The sequence below is a fragment of the Leptonotus elevatus genome, chromosome 6, assembly GCF_054856555.1.
Source record: "Leptonotus elevatus isolate MCC_2025b chromosome 6, RoL_Lele_1.0, whole genome shotgun sequence".
Lineage (NCBI taxonomy): Eukaryota > Metazoa > Chordata > Actinopteri > Syngnathiformes > Syngnathidae > Leptonotus > Leptonotus elevatus.
The window spans coordinates 14,565,284-14,582,840 of record NC_141244.1 but is presented as its reverse complement, the minus strand read 5'-3'; the positions used below and the strand labels follow the sequence as shown (position 1 = coordinate 14,582,840).

General features: G+C 44.3%; 2 protein-coding genes across 3 annotated transcripts; both read right to left on the bottom strand.

The window, feature by feature from the left end:
* Nucleotides 1-81: 81 nt before the first annotated feature.
* LOC147172194 (uncharacterized) lies at nt 82-10,807 on the bottom strand. 2 transcript variants are annotated; one of them, XM_086078224.1, is made up of 3 exons: nt 10,372-10,807; nt 6,799-8,280; nt 82-1,327 (listed from the first exon to the last, which is right to left on the bottom strand). In XM_086078224.1, exons 1-3 carry the CDS (start codon nt 10,532-10,534, stop codon nt 201-203), a joined length of 2,772 nt encoding a protein of 923 aa, XP_085934350.1. In that variant the 5' UTR covers nt 10,535-10,807; the 3' UTR covers nt 82-200. The 2 variants fall into 2 exon arrangements, with proteins under 2 accessions (XP_085934350.1, XP_085934349.1); XM_086078223.1 differs by lacking the exon at nt 82-1,327 and having other exon boundaries at nt 3,650-8,280; nt 10,372-10,802.
* A 481-nt stretch (nt 10,808-11,288) lies between these two features.
* Nucleotides 11,289-17,067, bottom strand: LOC147172193 (uncharacterized). Its single transcript, XM_086078225.1, has 2 exons — nt 16,679-17,067; nt 11,289-16,445 (listed from the first exon to the last, which is right to left on the bottom strand). The coding sequence occupies exons 1-2, from the start codon at nt 17,034-17,036 to the stop codon at nt 13,282-13,284; spliced, it is 3,522 nt and encodes a 1,173-aa protein (XP_085934351.1). The 5' UTR covers nt 17,037-17,067; the 3' UTR covers nt 11,289-13,281.
* Between the last annotated feature and the right edge of the window lie 490 nt (nt 17,068-17,557).

Below are 17,557 nucleotides of genomic sequence, written 5' to 3'. Positions count from 1 at the left end.
TAACAATTTACAAAGTTCTGTTGAATAATGAAAGGCAACATCAAATGTTCACAATACAGTTTTATTACAAATCTGAAAAAAAACATTCCATCATGTCGTTCATTCATTTTTCCAACCCTCTAAAGTCATAAAAAGGTATCACCCACTGTTGGTGAAGTCTCTCTGAAATAAAAAGGCCTAACATACCGGTATATAAATGTTCACCCCTCAGTGTCAGGAAAAGGCACCTCCCCAATGGCATGTTTAATGTAATGCAAATGAAGCGCACTCATGTCGTCATATCCCTGACCGCATTCAAAGCATTCAAATTCCCAACACTTGTCATGCTCCTTGTGCTGGTTTTGTTCCGATTGTTCACCCCTGTCGGGTACTGGTGTCGTTTGTGCTTCTTCTGCTTTTCGAACTTCCTCGCCGGCAGGCGGGGGCGCCGCTTTTGGGGGGTGGCGCACAAGTTCCCCGCAAACTGACATGTCGGACGGAGCAAGCTCTTGACTCTCAAATAGCTCGCCGGATTTCTCCAAATCTCCAGATTTGTGCAAACTTCCCTCGGTTTCTGCGCACGTTTGCGGCTTTCGCTCCCCTTTGCCATTTGCAATAAGCAGGCTTCCGTCTTCCATCGCGCCTTCATCACCGGACCCGACCACATCCTTTTTTTTCCGACTTGCAGCACCTCCGGCGGGTTGCGACGTCGAGTGGCAGCTACTGAGGTGATCGCTGAGCAGCGTTGACGTGAAATAGCGTTTGGAGCAAACGTAGCACTTGTACTTCCCCAGGTGGTGTCTTTGCAGGTGTTTATCCAGGTTATCCTCTTGTCTGAAACCCTGGTGACAACTAAGACACCAAAAAGGTCTGGCTTTATGGAACTCATCGTGATCCAACCACGAGGCGAGGCTGTCGAAGGTCTTGTTGCACGGTTCGCACCTGTGCACCTCGTTAGAAACGTGCGTGGTCAGGTGACCGCGGAGACGGGTTTCCCTGTGGAAAACCATTCCGCACATGGGGCAGTCGTACTTTGGAGCGCTTTCCACAAACTGTTTTTTAGCTAAAGAGGGCCTTGCCTTATGCAGCTCCAGGTGCTTTTCATAAGACAGCTGATAGTTGTAAGCTTTGCCACACGATAGGCACCGATATAATGGCTTCATGGAGTCTTCCGTTGGCGGTGAACCCATCACGTCGGGGTCATCCGTGCTCGTTTGGATCTCTCTCTCGGGTTCAAGATTCCCATCCACAGCAAAGTCCTGGTCATCGTTCGTCGACTTCCCTTGAGCGTCCAAGTCGTCCAAAGTTGTTGTCGGTGGACGATTCTGCGCAACTTTGGTCTGCTTGGCTGGAAATAGGAAATGCATGGTTAAAGAATGTATTTTAGAAGCATTTCGGAAAGTGTTTTCAAGAAAGGTGAGAAAAGAAGGTCATTACGCACATTTAGTTGCAGCAGATATCTCTTCACTCACAGATGTTAGATTTGTATTAGCGAATTTGTAACTATTACTCGCTTTTCGGGGTTTGGTTGAGGATATGAAGTACATTATAAAAACAACCTCCTCAAAACTTCTTGCTACATCGCTAAGCACTCATTAAATTTTTTTTTTTTTAACTATCCATAACAGTTGTGCACTTAATGATTTCAATGATGGTCTTTTCAGTTCTGTCTGTAAAATGCATCAAAAGCCCGTATCCCACCGAGGGACGAATGTGTAGCGAATGTTGATTTCACGTGAAGGTTCATACAAGATCACAGCGTTACCTAAACGTTCTCTAAACATTTTAAGGGTTCTCTAAACAGTCTTAATGGTCAGCACCTTGCGACAAGAAAGACCATTTACACTGCTTAACTCATTCACTCCCAGCCATTTTCACTGAAGCAACCCCCCTTCGCTCCCGGCTGTTTTACTGGATTTTGAGCGATTTTGCAAGGCTCATAGAATATTGTGTTCTATTTAGTGATGCACCGAATATTCGGCCAAAATAAAATTAAAGCCGAAAGAGGATGTTGTGGTGACGCAAGCAAAAAAAAAGAAAAAAAGTGCTGCAAGGAAGCGTCTGTTTAAATTCAACCCCAAACGCGGGGGTGAGTGTCACGAGCCCCTCGAGTGCTTCCACTTTTTCACTTGAATTCTGGTGGCCGTGCTAAATACTTTAGCTAATGTTAGCACTGTTGCTATCAACAGTTTTAAACAAGCAAACACTTACCACTATCTCCGGGTCACTACAGATCTGTGCATTCCGTTCCCAAAGCCGATTGCGAAGAAATGTATTCATTTATTTTTAAACGTTGGTGAATATGTGAATGTGCCGATTTTAAGTGTGCAGCAGTGTCCCGCTCCAAATAGTCTACAAATGCGCCATCCGCACCGCACCGCACCACACGTATCTGTGCCCGCAGGTGCAAACTACTATACATTCATTTGCTCATTCCACGTTTGGTGTTTAATGTACCATTCGCCAGCATGTCTGTGGTGTAGCCGCATTTCAATTTATACTGTGCTTTGTTAAAATGCCAGCCTAAATATTTTATAATAAAATTATTATTTTAAATAATTATAATAAATGCAATGCTAACAAAAAATTTTAATCATTTTTTTTCGGCGTTTCGGTTTTCGGCCAAGCATTTCTCATTTTCGGTCCAAGATTTTCATTTCGGTGCATCCCTAGTTCTATTGCTATAAAAACATGGAACCTACCAAAGGAAAGATTAGAGTCTCTTCTTTCATCAGGAAAAAAAGGCGTGTTTGTCTGTTTCCGTTTTGCGGCAATTAGCATTAGAATATAGCTAAGTTTCATCATTATTCACAAATCTGTTAAAAACAGTGGGAAAGACGCTTTTGGCAACATGGCCCTGGTTGAGCTCTTATACTCTGCTACCACCTGCTGGCCGTTTTTGTAATAACTACAATTGCTTCAAGCATTCTCTTCAGTTCAGGGGCTGCATCAAAGCCTTCTGTATGCTCTAGCATAAAAAAACAAACACATCTTTGGGAGCATGGTAATATTTAAAATACAATGTGTTTATACGTTTTTGGGAGCGCATGCGTTAAAGAAAGAACCATTAAGACTGATTGAGACTCTTTACAGAAGGTTTAAGAAATGCTGCAACCTGACATGAACAACATTCTTATCGTGTCACAAATGTTCGCCCCTCAATGAGTAAATGACCTTTGACTATCTGTTTAACTAGGTCTTGTTTTTAACCTTTGACTGCGTCATTACTTGCCACTCCGACTTATTTTTTGATGAAGTCTGGCCAGATATTATTTTCCGCCTTTAAAATATCTGGCAAAATATTATGCCATTTCCACACCTAACATTCTATGTATCATAAAAGCTGTCAACAAAACAATCCGTTTTTAACAACAAGGTCAGCTCAAGATAAACCTACTTCATCAAAAGTGAAGACATTTTTTGGGGGGGGGGGGGGGGGGGCTGTTGAAATACCATAATGACAAGCATAAAACTTCAACTAAAACTTACAACCGTACAACTAAAAAGCCAATGACTCAACGAAGCTAAGATTTAAATATCAAAATGGCTGTCACTAATTTGACTCAATATACTGGCAGATTTTTTTAAAAATACATATATATATATATACACATCACACAGCTTCAGCGTGAATTGGTGTGAACTGTGAAGTCATTACACAAGCCACTAATTCAGACTATAATAGATCCCTTTATTATAGCTTCAAAAACAGCATGTAAACATGTAGGCAAAATGCATTAGTCACCCTAGGGGGGGAAAATAACTTCATATTTACTCCACAGATCATTCCCCCAAAATAAGCGGTAAAGTAACTAAGCGCCATTCCAAACGAATACAAGTACCACACTTTCATTTGATCAATAAATACCTTTGCCACAACATAGAAATAAACAAAGGAAAGAGGCGGGGCTTAGTAGTCATGCAAAACAAGATGTACATTAGTGCTCTGTCAGGCTTTTTTTTTCTTTTTATGAACAGTGCACACATTGGGTTTGCTCAGCCAGTATGGCATTTGAGACAATCTTTCAATATTTTAAATAACAGCAGAAAAGTCATTCATGTATTACATGTATGTATTTTGATACAAGTATGAGCTCCAACTTCTCAATTTAGAATACTGGATATGCTTCCATGACACCAAAACGTTGAGTATTGTAGAATGTTTTAAAAGGATGACGCAAGGCGGCATTGGTAACATTTACACAATACTAATCCAGTGTGAACCGAAAACTTAAGTTAGTGGAGAATTGACAGATAATCCGTATTAATATAGTGCCATATAGGGGATCTCCTCAAACAAACAAAAGCGCAAAAGTCTCATAAGCTTTACATGTAAACAAACATTTTAATACATGCCTTGTGCATGTTTGGTATAGTGCTGGTGCAAATCAGTTTCCTGACTAAAAGTAGCTCCACATTCAAGACAAGTAAGAACAACTGTATCTCCTGACGACACGAAATCGCCAATAGCTGCCTGGTCATTTTTAGAAAGTGCCTGGAAGTCATCGACGGCCACAGGAGAGTGAGCACAATCGCACACGGCGGCACTTTTACAAAGCAAACATTTGCGGTTTTGTGACGTGGACGGCGAAACAACGGCTTTGCCGCCATAAAGGCTACTACTACTACTACCGACTGACTGGCCTTCTTGTTTCGGCCCATTTTTGTTTGGTGCGTGAGGGGGCGAGGACTTCCCTGTGGGTCTGACAGACTTGGTGGCCAAAGCGGCGCTGAGGCGAAGGCGGACCTCGTTGGGGAGCCGAAACCGGACCTGATCGTGCCAGGCGAGGTGTTGCTGCAGCTGACTCTCAGTTAAAAAGGCGTTGCAGCACAGGGCGCAGCAAAAAGGACGGCTTTTCGCCTTGGTCTTGTGAGTTTCTAACTGGCCCTCGGTCTGGAAGGCTTTGCCGCACTTGGCGCACTTGAAGAGGCATTTGACGATTGGCTCTGAGAGGCGGCTGATAAGCGGCGAGGCTTCGCCTTGTGGTTCAGGAGCTTGGACCGCCAGTTTCGACTCTGGGCATAATTTATGGTCAGAAGCGGCTTCACGCTCAAGGTTAGGGACAGTCAAAGGAGAAGCATCACTTTTGCTTAGAGGGGGTCTGCTTATTTCTTTTGAAATAATTTCAGTCTTTATTTCACAGCTTGCGGCGACACTTGTGATTTCAGCATCCAACACGCCATTCGGGTTGTCTTCTGAACTCTCTGAGTGGGCTTGCCATGTGTGGGCACGAAAGTCCCTGGCGCTGGAGAAGCTCGCCGCGCACCGGGGACATTGGAAATGTTTTTCAACCAACATCGTCGAGATGGATTTGCACTCCTCGTTCGTCGCTTTGAGCGAGGAGTCATCCATCGGAGTATCTCCGGGTTCTGAAGTGTTGCTATGCTCGGCTAAAAACGATTCTTCTGTATATGTTTGGTGGTCATCCGTAGATAAGTCCAAGATCTCACTCTTGGTTCTATCAGGTTGAGACTGCGGTTTGGACATTTGGCAGTCCTGCAGATCGTGGTCGGGAAACTGCTCTTTAAGAGAGTAAAGTTTATCATTTGTGTGCCATCGTTTATGAGAACCAAGGGCAGAGTTCGACAAAAATCGCTTCCCACATTCTGCGCACGGAAATGGATAATCTTTCCTTAACTCTTCCTCACTCGTCCCAAAGGACACGGTTTCCTTTGCGACTTTTTTGTAACCTTTCGCGTGAATTCGTTTATGCAAGTTCAAAGCCCCGACAACTGAAAAGCTTCTTTCACACTTGTTACACTTGTATTTCAAATGACTGGTGTTTGGACTTTCCACTTGGTCCATTCCATTCTTTACGTTACGAGGCAACTTTACTGTGCTTTCTTGCGAGTTCATCTTAGACAATTCCATTGGCTCATTATTGTTTACATTTGCGGTCTTACGTTCCGTTACGGGATCATCTTTTTTAACGCACAGCTTTCTATGCGTCCGCAGGGAGGCCTTGTTGGCGAACTGTTTGAGGCAGGTGGCACACTGAAGGTCCTCCTGCCTGACACAAGACCGCGGTGGCGGTGGCGGTGGCGATGGCGAATGCCCGCTCTCGTTTCCATGATACCTCATATGGAACTGAAGCGCTTTGGCGCGGGAAAACAGCTTCCCGCAATCGGGGCAGCTATATGTATTCTTCTGCAGCTGCTCTACCTGATGCTGAAAAGACTTACTCGGCGGCGGGAGGAGCTCATTATGCACAACCTGGTGTCTGAGAAGACTGGAAAAAAGACGGAACGATCTGTTGCAGAGCTCACACGCGTGATTCCCGTTTTCATGCGTACGCATGTGCAACGTCATAATTCCCTTGTGTCGGAACTTCCTGCCGCACACGGGGCACGCAACCTTCATGCTGGAGCGCGAACGACCACGGTGCGACGGCTGTGTAACGCCGGTTCTAAGCCTCGCGTCGACACACTGACTTGGACTTTGCTTATGATGCGAGTAGGCACCTAAAGACCAAAAACCTTTCCCACACTGCTCGCAGTGGTAAATCTTGGGGCCGAGAAGAGTTTTCTTTGGATTGTACGCTTTTGTAGTAGCCGACATGCTCTCTTTCCTCTGTGTGGCGCGGCTGCTCATGTCGTTTAACGAGCTAGACATCTCACAATCTCGGCACAGCAGTCGTGTATCGCGTTGATCGGACAAATGTGAAAGAGGTGTACCACATATGTCACATGTGACCGTTTTCTGCTCTAATGCGTCTGCCTGGTTTAAATCGTGGTTAGTTTCATTCACGTATTCTGGAGTATGACCTGCTGCAATGGTATGGGCTTCAATGTCACATGTGTAAACTTCCGCCGACTGACCTTTAGTCTGAAGTCTCCTCCTACGAATGCTGTGCCACACTATGTGAGCCCGCAGTGACGCCTCGCTAGTAAACCACCTGTAACACTGTGGACAATCAAACCGTTCTTTGGTTTCGATGACTTCAGCTGCTGGCGCTGCTGGGGGACTCGGTTCCTTGGCAGGTTCGAAGTCAACCTGTACAATTTTCAAGTCAAGCTCTGGTTTTGAAACCAGATTCTGGACTGGAACATTGTCTCGGCCCTCCTGGTCCGATCCGGATCTTGAATCGGGGTTAGGGTCGTGGACGGTCTCGTCCTCTGATTCACTTGCACTTATTACCAATACATTAAAGTCTCCAGGTTCATAAGACTCCATCGCTTCTTCTTCGGACTCATTATCAACGGGGTGATCTTCAGACTCGGGGGGATCTTCTCCTTCCAAAGTCTCCTGTTGACGCGAATGTGCCGGGGCCACTTTCTCCGTTTCTGAAAAATAATTGGTGTGCTGAAGCTGATGAGAGTGAAGCGCCGATGATCTGGAGAACTTGAGGCGACACACTGTACATTCAAATGCCTTCTTCTGCAGCTGGTCCACTTGATGGAGAAATGACTTTGCTGGAGCCTCACCACTGTGCACCTTGCGGTGATGTCTGTAGTAGAACGTCTGAGTCATGAACACTTTCCCACAGGCCTCACATGGAAATCGGTTCGGAGAATCTGCCGTGTGGTTTTCGTGCCATTTCTCGTGGTTGTACCAGGCAAGATGGCCGTGGAATGCCTTACGGCATTCCCGACAGTAAAAGACGTTTTTCCTCATCTTTCCGGTCCTTTCTTCCGGAAAGCAATCGATATTTTGGCTGAATCGCTGGTGTGTCTTCAAATTCATCAAAGCAGAAAAAGATTTCCCACAAGTACAATTGAAAATCTGCTCAGAAGTACGACCAATCGGCTTTTTAATTGTCTTGGGTGCCGGCTCACCAGTAGCAGTCCTGCGTCGTGAAGTCCTATTCCTGCGTTTGAATAACTTTTCTTCATGGCAACGTCGGTGGGCATCAAGGGCAGACGCACGAGAATAATTCCGCCCACAAGTCTCACACTGAAAGGACTTTTTCTTTACATCCTCAAAGTCATTAAATAGAGATTTGGGAGCCTGTATGTGGGTTCGCTGATGATTGAGGAAGTGTCCTAACATGGAATACCTTTTCCCGCATTCATCGCATTCATAGAAGTTCCGCTTTGTGGACCCAGAAATCTGCTGGCTGTCAGAACATTGAACACGGTGGGTCTCCATGTGGGATCGAAATTCGCTCATGTCAGCAAATGACAACGTGCATAACTGACAGGAGCCAGTACTTTCCTCAACGTCGTCAACAATATCCGAATCATCCATTGGCTCCAAATACATGGTGCACTTTCCATCGGGGTGCTGGCGGCGATGATCCAAGTAGGCTGCCTCTTCACTGAAGGCTTCCCCGCAATCTTGGCAGCAGTGTAATCCCAACTCTAGAAAAGAGAAATGGGAGAAAAGAGGACGTCAGGGGTGTGCATCTCTCCAATGAAAGACCATTTATAAAGACGATTGAATACTTATCTTAATTAGAGCTGTCAAAATTAATCAATAAGTAATTGATTATCAAATTAAAGGACAACTATTTTTATAATCGAGTGATCATTTGGAGCCATTTTTTAATTTAAAATTATACAAATCGTCTGATTTCCGCATATCAACAGTAATTGTTCACTGATTTCTGTAGTCCTTGATGATAGAAGACTGATTATCTTGTGTTTAATCAAAATAATACATTTTCATATATCCGTTTTTATTTTGGGAAAACAATGACCGTTAACATAGTACATCATCAATCCACCTTTTTTTTAATCACTATATGAATACAAAAACCAAATAAACACCAATCACTGGTTAATAAACAGTAATCAGGGGGGGAAATGCTTTTAGAATACACTTTAATGCAAAACTAAAATGAATCCAATTACTCGATTGAATAATTGATCGAATAATATTTAAAAAATAAAAATATTTGATATCTCAATAGTAGGGCTTTAGGATCGCACTGAAACCACAATTGTATGTAAATCACTAAAACAAGTCTTATTCCAACAAACGAGACCAATATTTGGCATTTTTATGCAAAATCTGTGATTGGCTGTCATGTCTTAATTTGCCCAATTGCTCAATGATGCCATTGACTGGCTCCGCAAATTAAGATATTACATGTTATATTCAATGTTTTTTTATAATATCCCCCCACCCCTTTGTATTTACCAAGCCATTGCTTTGTTAAGTGTTTAACAATTACGACTACTATGTTAGTTAGATAAATTAACTGCATCTTGATAAATCACAATCTGTGTGTCACGCTGCTGTAAAATGGCTCTTCTGATTCTGATGAATTTAGTGGAGCATGCAAACAGGTGACAAGAGAACTTCAGTCGGAATGATTTCAATTAGAATGGGGGAAAAAATCTCCACGTAAACCATGCAAGGCCGGAGAGTTGTGTAATTTACAGTTATCTGATATCTTAATTTTAATTTAGCTTAATAGTATTTACAATAAATGAAAATAGGGTGACCATATTTTCAAAAATAAAAACCCGGAAACTACAATTTCGCCGAAAATCAAATGTACAATACATTCTTACCAGGAACTTTTTTTTTATTTTTTATTAATCCCTAGCCAATCTGGTGAGACGATCTTGGGTGACAGTTCAACAGTGGTTAAAATTAGTCATTTGCTTCTCAAATTAAGTAATTGATGAGGAAATTTGCTCAATGAAAAAAAAAAAAGAAGTAATTTTGAGCCTAGGCCCTTTCGCAAAATTATTTGCCCATCCCTAATTTAGAGTGTCCAAATAGTTGTCGATTAATGAAATAATTTTGTCACCTCTAGTTTGGGATTGCTTAAATAGATACTTGTATAACGCTGGCGTTGGGCCGAAATATTATACCTCCAAAATCGGCACTTTTCAGGAGACCCAAAAAATTTAATGTTTGTTCAACCATTAACATTCCATCATCAAGTAATTTTCAACACTTTAGATTGTTAATTTGTCAAATAAAATAAAATAAAAAATGACACACACGCGTGTGGACTGACCAAAAGTATAGCTTTTCAAAAAATAAGAAATTTGCCAAATTGTGAGTTATGAGGTTTCCGCCTGACGCAAGCAATATTCATCACTGTTCATTAACATGCTACCTGTTTAGCAAGGATTCTACATTTAAGGAAGAAAAAAAAAAAGGTCACAGGCTAAACTCTCGAACCGCAGTGACATGGCAGAAAGACATTGGCCAGAAAGTGGTGCTTTTATTTAGCAGCTTTTAACGAGTCTTAACTTTGTCACATGATACTTGTACCACTGGATCCGCCTTTATGAGATGCATGATAACGCTTATTTCATGTAAATCAATCGCTGACATTTTACGCACATACTTACCACGTTGAACAGTAAATGATCGCCATATACGCGCACACGTTAAATGCCCTTAACTTGATTATTTCCATATACAGCGATGTACATTTTAAAAATTCGACGCAAAGTTCTCTCTTATTTGATCCATAGTGAGATTTCTACCTTCACGTGTGGCTGGATGCTCAGTATCCGCGGTGTCCTCGGACGACGGCTCATCGCTGTTTGCCGATGTGACATCCATGGCGGTGGACGCTGCAATATCCATAGAGGTAGACTGCTCCTCCGCCCGGACTTCTTCCATCACAACGGCCGGAACTTGGTCCATCCTTGGCGCGACGTTTTTGTTAGCGCTAGCTTGCTCTGATGGCGCTCGTTAGCCGAACAGCGTGAACATAAATCTTTACGCGGCGGTAAACGCAATTAATAAAGCGCGTAAAAGAGTCCACGTGTTTGTTAAATTCATTGCACAAACAAGCTCAATTTGTTGTGGACGTTTTGTCCATGTACCGTGAAAAAGATTAAAGGACAAGGGAAGTGGCTCCTGCAGTAAACCGACGCTCAGTCGTTCTCCGGAAGTAAATTCTTCTTCGTTGGTTGCTTTGACCGCAAGGATGCTTGGGACTGATTGACCTCCGCCTATGGGCTGAAAGATGCGCCACCAGAAACGGAATCTCAATCAATATCAATCAAATTAAAATATGAATTCAACATTTTATTCAAATTAAAATATGAATTCAAATTCACGTGAATCCGCAGGGTCCACTGTATAACTGAACTATCAAAGTTTTTAATCATATTGAATTTGTTCTGCTGACCCCATTAATGGCTCCTCCTCATGAGATTAGACAGACAATTAAATGATATACTGATTTTGAAATGAGTTGAACTACACTATACTGTATAACAAAATAATTATTTGCATTCTTGCCAAACTTGGCATATAACAAATTAAATGCAGTTTACAATGATCTGTATTATTGTGCTTATATATATATATATATAAATTCATGTTCAAGTTAATATGAATTCACCACAATAAGATACTTCAACTTCTGAAAAAGAAGAGAGTTAGAAGGGCATGTTTTTTCTCTCTCTCTTTAATCATTTGCTGTTGGATGTGACATACAAAGGGTAGTTTATACTTGACAGTTTAAGAGTTTATTTGTGTTACATTATACAGCAAGGATGAGTATTTCACCTTGCTTAGATGACTGAACAGAAAATACTTCTACATTTAAAGCTCCACTGGCTGGGGAGTGAGTACTTTTAATTAATCACAAATAAATAATTTAAAGGCCCTTACTCTTCTTATGGATTGACATTTACACATTTTAACTAATTTTCTTATGAGAACTTTATTTGTATGAAGTGAGAACCCGGATAAAAAATAGCATCATACAAGTATAGTGGCTTTAACAAGTCTACACACCCCTGTTCAAATGAGTGAATTTTGTGAAATATTAAAACATTTAAATAAAACAAAAACAGAGCGGGACCAAGAACAATCAACTCTAAACTTACGATCACTAACTTCACCTATAAGCTGTACTGCACGACTCAATAAAAAATATACATTTTTGAAAGTAAAAAATAATTAACAGTGTGGTTGCACCAAAACTGGGGCTGTGTTCATTAACCAGTCACATTAAAACGTATGTTAAATGGTAGTCAGCACATACCCACCAGCATGTTAAGTGCAGTCACGAGGATACAAAATAATTTTCAAGACATTAAATGTTTGTTTTTTTTCCCCCCTCCAAATTTCAAAAGCATATGTTTAGTGAAAACACTACTCATTTCCTACAGTGAAGTATAACGGTGGCAGCATGCTTCGGAGTATTTTTTTCTTTTTTCAACTCGTACTGGTCCACAAGGTGGAGGGAATTATGAACAGTTTGAAATTGCAGTCAATGTTAGCACGAAACCTTAAAAAAAGAAAAAGAAAATAGCGGCCTGTGTGTGCTGACCCCTATTTATCATAAATTTGAAGGAGAATTTATTTGTTATTATTTTTCTTTTTTAACACAACCACATCCCAACTTAGAAGACGGCGTGCTATATTTTTAGGTCACAAAAACCTGGCTTTTGAACAGGGGTGTGTAGACTTTTCATAACCACTGTACTCCAGTATTTCCATAAACAGTATTTCAGTGTATATGGAGGACAGTTCTGTGTACTCACTGAGGAGTGACGTCATCGATCTGTCTACTTTACTAACAAACTAAGCCTACAATAGCGGCGTAGCAGACATGCAGACTGTACTCATAAAAGGCACACTTTTACTGTACATGAAACTTTTCAAATGATTCCAGATGGGACCAAAAATGTACAAATAAACACATTTTTTTAAAGGGGAAGTCAACCAGAGCATTTTCTTGACAATAATATGTTCTATTCAGCCCCACGAGTATAAACACGCTATTCTGATTAATATTGTCTTTGTGGAATATGAATTAAGAAGCAAAATACATCTCAGGGGGCGGCCATTTTGACACTTGCTGTCGAAAATGACATCATGGTTGCTCAGTAATGATTAATGAATGACCAGTCAGGCGCTTGCGAACGTCACGTGGCTTAAGTCAGAAAACAGGTGAGTCGTGATTGGTCGTTACATGAGTCCCGAGCAACTATCATTTTCAGTTGACAGGAAGTGGCAAAATGGACGCCCACTGAGATGGTTAAAATTGCTGTTTTTTTGCTCCTTAGTTCAGGTTCACATTATTATTGTTGTATATTTTCGGGTTGACTTACCCTTTAAATCCCAAAGTTATTGGTAAAAAAATGAAATGGTCAATTGGTCCACACCCTTTTAGAAGTTGTTATATTATTTATATTAAAAGCATTTTTAAAAGAGAAACAACTATTGTTTCTAACCACATAACAGTATCTGCAGTCTTATTCAGAGTGAAATAGTAGAATTTAAAAAGTGTGCAGCATAACTCAAGTTTTTTTTTTTTTTCTGGCTTTAATGCCCATCCAAGTCAGCTGCTCAAAATGCACAAGTGAGCGCCAGAGAACATGAGGTTCAACAGAATAGAAAAAGTTAACAAATCCATCACTCAAGCTACAACGTCAAACTTCTCCTTGTGCATGTTGCAAGTAATGCAACTGAAGATCCAGCTCCCGTGGGAACGAGCAGCCGCATATCATGCACTGCAGGAGCCGTTCGGGGGCAAAAGGCAAACGGGCTCCCAGTTTGTGAGCTTCGTTCTGCGTGGCGAGCTGAGGTAGGGCCGAAGTTTGTGGCATGGGGGGCCTCTCGGTCAGGACAGCCTGAGGGGTGAAGAAAATATTGGGCAGGTGCGGTCTCTGCAGCGGACCGACCGACACGGTGTGGAGGGAGTGCGTACCGGGTAAAGCTATGGTGGGAAGCGCGGTGAGCGTTGGGGAGAAAAAAGGAGGCGGCTGGTTTAGGATGATCTGATTGGCTGTTACCATGGGTTGCTGCTGCAGGTTCTGTATGCTGCCCGGCTTGAGTTGCCCGGTGAGAAGCAGCTGAGGACCCACGGTGTTATTTTGGAAGCCCCAGAGTGTTGTGCCGATGGCTTGCGGGAAGGGATTGATGGGGATGGGAAGGTTCTGGCCTGCAGTCTGAGTGGGTACGTTAGCCCAAGCGGCCGCCACCTGCTTCTGCTGGAGCTGGAAGTCTTGATTGTTCGCAACATTCTGAGCGGAGGTCATTTTAGTTGAAGCCCCCAGTGGCGCTTGAATGCCCCACAGAGTGGTACCAATCCCATGAGCAACAGACACCGGAATGGGGACGCTTTGGTCTATCTGAGCCGAGGATGACGCACCTGCCACACCTGAAGTCCTCTGTTTTTGCGCCTCGCTTTCTGTCCACACCTGCTCAGGTCGGCTAACAGTCAACGTTATTGCTTGAGGGTCCCACGCGGTGCCGTCCGCTTTCACCGGCCATCTCGCCGGCTGGAGCTCTTGACCGACCTTATTCGGGGAGATCATCAGAGGAGGTTGGATGCTCCACAATGCCGCACCGTCCCCAAAGGACAACGTGCGGGAGCCATGGTGCAAAGAACCGGATGATGTTGACGTCGTGGCGGCGGGGTGGGTGTGTTTTTCCATCCCGTCCAGTCCAGAGGGGCCGGCTTTTTGAGAGGAGCCGTCTGGCTGCAGCGACGAGGGGGTTGGCACGACGCCGTCGCCGTCTATCTCCCATTGGACCGGTGGAGGGCGTAGGTCAGAAAGAAACACTTTCCGCATACTCAACTGCGTCTCCTCTTGAGATAGCAAGGAAGAATGCGGCACGTGTGAATCGGGATAAAGAGGAGCCCCCGCTAATGATCTGGACATACCCCACATCAGCCTCCCCCCTCTCCTCCCCCTGCTCCCTCGTCCTCTAGTCCTTCCGGGGACAGAATTCAGCGGACTAAAACTCTGCCCCCGCTTGCGATCGTGGATCTTCTGGTGCACCAACAAGCTGCTCAGCCAGGAGAACGTTTTGCCGCACTCGCTGCAGCAGTGGGGTCGCTCCCCCGTGTGCGTGTTCAGGTGATCCCGGAGCAGATACGCCAAGCCGAAGCTCTTATCGCACAGGTTGCATTTGTGAGGCTTCTCGCCGTTGTGCGACAGCATGTGATGCTGAAGCTGTGCCTCGTCGCTGTAGCCTTTGCGGCAACTGGTGCAGCGGAAGGGTTTTTCCTGATGCAGCTTCTGGTGGGTCCTCATGTTCTGCAGGAAGGCAAAATCCTTGCCGCAGTCGGGGCATTTATGCGGCTTCTGACCCGAGTGGATGATAACATGTTGCTGCAAGTAGCTGCTGAATCGGAACCCTTTGCCGCACACGCTGCACTGGTAAGGCTTGTCCTTGGAATGGATGCGCATGTGCAGTTCTAACACCGAGCGATGGCGGAACATTTTCTCACACTCGGGGCACTTGTATGGCTTAATCCCCAAGTCGTCATTTCGGAATTTGACCGGCAGATTTTCACTGGCTAACTCTTTTGGAGGCGAAATTGACACTTTGTCCCAATCTTGTGCTACACTCTGATGAGTTTTGAATATGTGTAATCGTAAACTGATCTCGTCACGGTACGTACACGGGCAGTGTGGACACGTGTGCCCTTTGTCCCAAACCTTTTTAATTTCTGGGGGCGCCTGGAATTTTCTCTCCTGCGACTCATATTCCACCTCATGAAAATGCATATGGGCTCTGAGGTTGGCTGGCGAGCCGCACGTCTGAGGGCAGAGCGGACAGTTAAAAGTGCGTTTTGGTTCGTCGCTCGAGTGCGTGTTCTCATCCCTTTGCGCCGGCGCAGGCACGGGGGTCTGCTTGGCGGGCTGCTCGGTCGAGGCTTGGTGCAGTCTATGTTGGCGGCAGTGTGCCCTCATATTTTGAGCAAAGGCAAATTTCTTACCGCAATCGGGACAGCGAAAGGGCTTCTCGCCCGTGTGCAGATACTGATGCTGTTGGAGGAGGCTGCTGTACTTGAAGCTTTTACCGCATATGGTGCACAAGTACGTGCGCAGTTGGTCGCTGTGCTTGCGCCGGTGGTCTTCCATGACGGAATTGTAACGGAACGCCATGCCGCACTCCGGACATTCGTAGGGTTTAAGGATGGGATGACACCGTTGGTGGCAGCGTAATTTCTTGTAGTCCCGGAAGCTTCGCCCGCACTCCTCGCACGTCCAGTTGCCCTCCTGCGAGTGGGTCATCATGTGCATGGCGACGGAACACCTTAATTGGAACTCTTTGCGGCACAGTGAACAGTGATAAGGTTTGTCATCTGCATCGTTGCAATGGTGGACCCTCAGCTTTTGCGCCGTGGGGAAAAACTTGTCACACGCCGCGCACTGAAAAGCAGCTTTTTCTTTTTCCGCACGTGTTGGCTCCTCCTGCTCCTTATGCACATGTCTGTGTTTAATGAGGCTGTGACGATCCTTAAAGGAAAGGCCGCATTCTTTACAGGTGAGGGGGGCGATTTCATCCTTGTAAGCGTGACTGTGGCGGTGAAGGTAAAACATCTCACGCCGGGCGAAGGATAGTCCGCACTCCTTGCACACCATGCGATTCTTTTTTGGCTTGGATGTCACATCAGCGTCCTTCTTTTTCTCACTTGCACCGTGATCTTCAACCACATACTCGATCGAGTCCACATCTTCCACTGGATCCTCAGATCTAGGGACTTTAGCCAAGTTTGGTCCATCAACCTTCTCATGGATTTCTTCTGCAGCAGGAATAGCTTGGGTTTCTGACAGCACTTTTTCAGCAGTCTCTGAAACTGGACATTGAAATGAGAGCCACTGTTTTATAAACTTCCTCAAAGAAAAAAATATTGATGTATATTGATTAAACTAACACAGAAAGTAGAGATATATGATCAAATGTAAGCGGCTAGCTTGGTTGTACAAAACAGTGTACACTGGACAGTGGGGCGAAAGCAGTATAATGGGGACAGAGGGAGGCTAAAGCTACCAGTAAAATAGTATAACAACACCGTTAGCGCACACTTACTGTTTTCTTCTGTGTGGGAGTCATCCTGTCCACCATCGCCTTCGGGGTAGTCTAAGGGCCGCTGTTCATCTCCCGGTGACTCGGCCATTTTTGGCTCTGATGAATTACATGTTTGGTCGCCTCCAGCCCCCGACTCAATCACCTTAGAATGGCTGGGCAAGGAAGCGCTGTTGTTGCCACTGTGCTCGCTACTATGACGCTCCCGGGGTTGACTTGGTGTATTTTTTTCCGTCTGGTCGGAGGTGCCTTCCAGTACCGCCGAGTCCGTCTTGCCCCCTGATGTTTGGACTTCCTCCGCCAGGGAGTTACGTCGTCGCGGAGACTCCGGTGGGGATATGGCGGCCATATTCCCCCCCATGCACCCCTGGCATGGGCTCCAGCAGCAGGCTCACAAAATTCTGCGAACAAAAGCGGAAATGACGTTTCCGCTCCCAGGTTTCAAAGTAAAACTGAAATTGGACGACTGTATTAAACAACAATCAATTTTATGTTGCGACTGTCCTCATTCAGTTTGCGGCTGACCTGGGCCGATCCTACCTGACTTTGGGCAAGGGGAGGAGTAGAGGCACAGGACACACACACAAAAAAAAACAAAAAAAAACACCTAACTTATTTTGGCAAAGTGTGAGAATTCCAGAGTATCCAAACAGGCACAGGGAGAATATGTAAACTCAAGTTCATACTAGAACCAAAATTCAAACCCCAAATCTCATTTGTGCTACCAAGGCTTGATCATCGTGCTGCCCTGCGTTAATTTACAGCCATCAATTATACTATACCACTTTCCCTTATTAGGCTCCCGAGTGGTGTTAATTTTATCCGCCATTTTTTAATTTCGTCTCAGTTTTAGTCCAGTTTCAATTCTGCTTGTTAGTTTTT

What these genes read in the sequence shown, in the direction of transcription:
- LOC147172194 (XM_086078223.1), bottom strand. Translation starts at nt 10,534, where the DNA reads ATGGACCAAGTTCCGGCCGTTGTGATGGAAGAAGTCCGGGCGGAGGAG. An exon ending in GCATCCAGCCACACGTGAAG is followed by an intron (nt 8,281 to 10,371) that starts GTAGAAATCTCA and finishes TCTCTTTTCTAG; the next exon opens with AGTTGGGATTACACTGCTGC.
- LOC147172193 (XM_086078225.1), bottom strand. Translation starts at nt 17,036, where the DNA reads ATGGGGGGGAATATGGCCGCCATATCCCCACCGGAGTCTCCGCGACGA. An exon ending in CTCCCACACAGAAGAAAACA is followed by an intron (nt 16,446 to 16,678) that starts GTAAGTGTGCGC and finishes TTCAATGTCCAG; the next exon opens with TTTCAGAGACTGCTGAAAAA.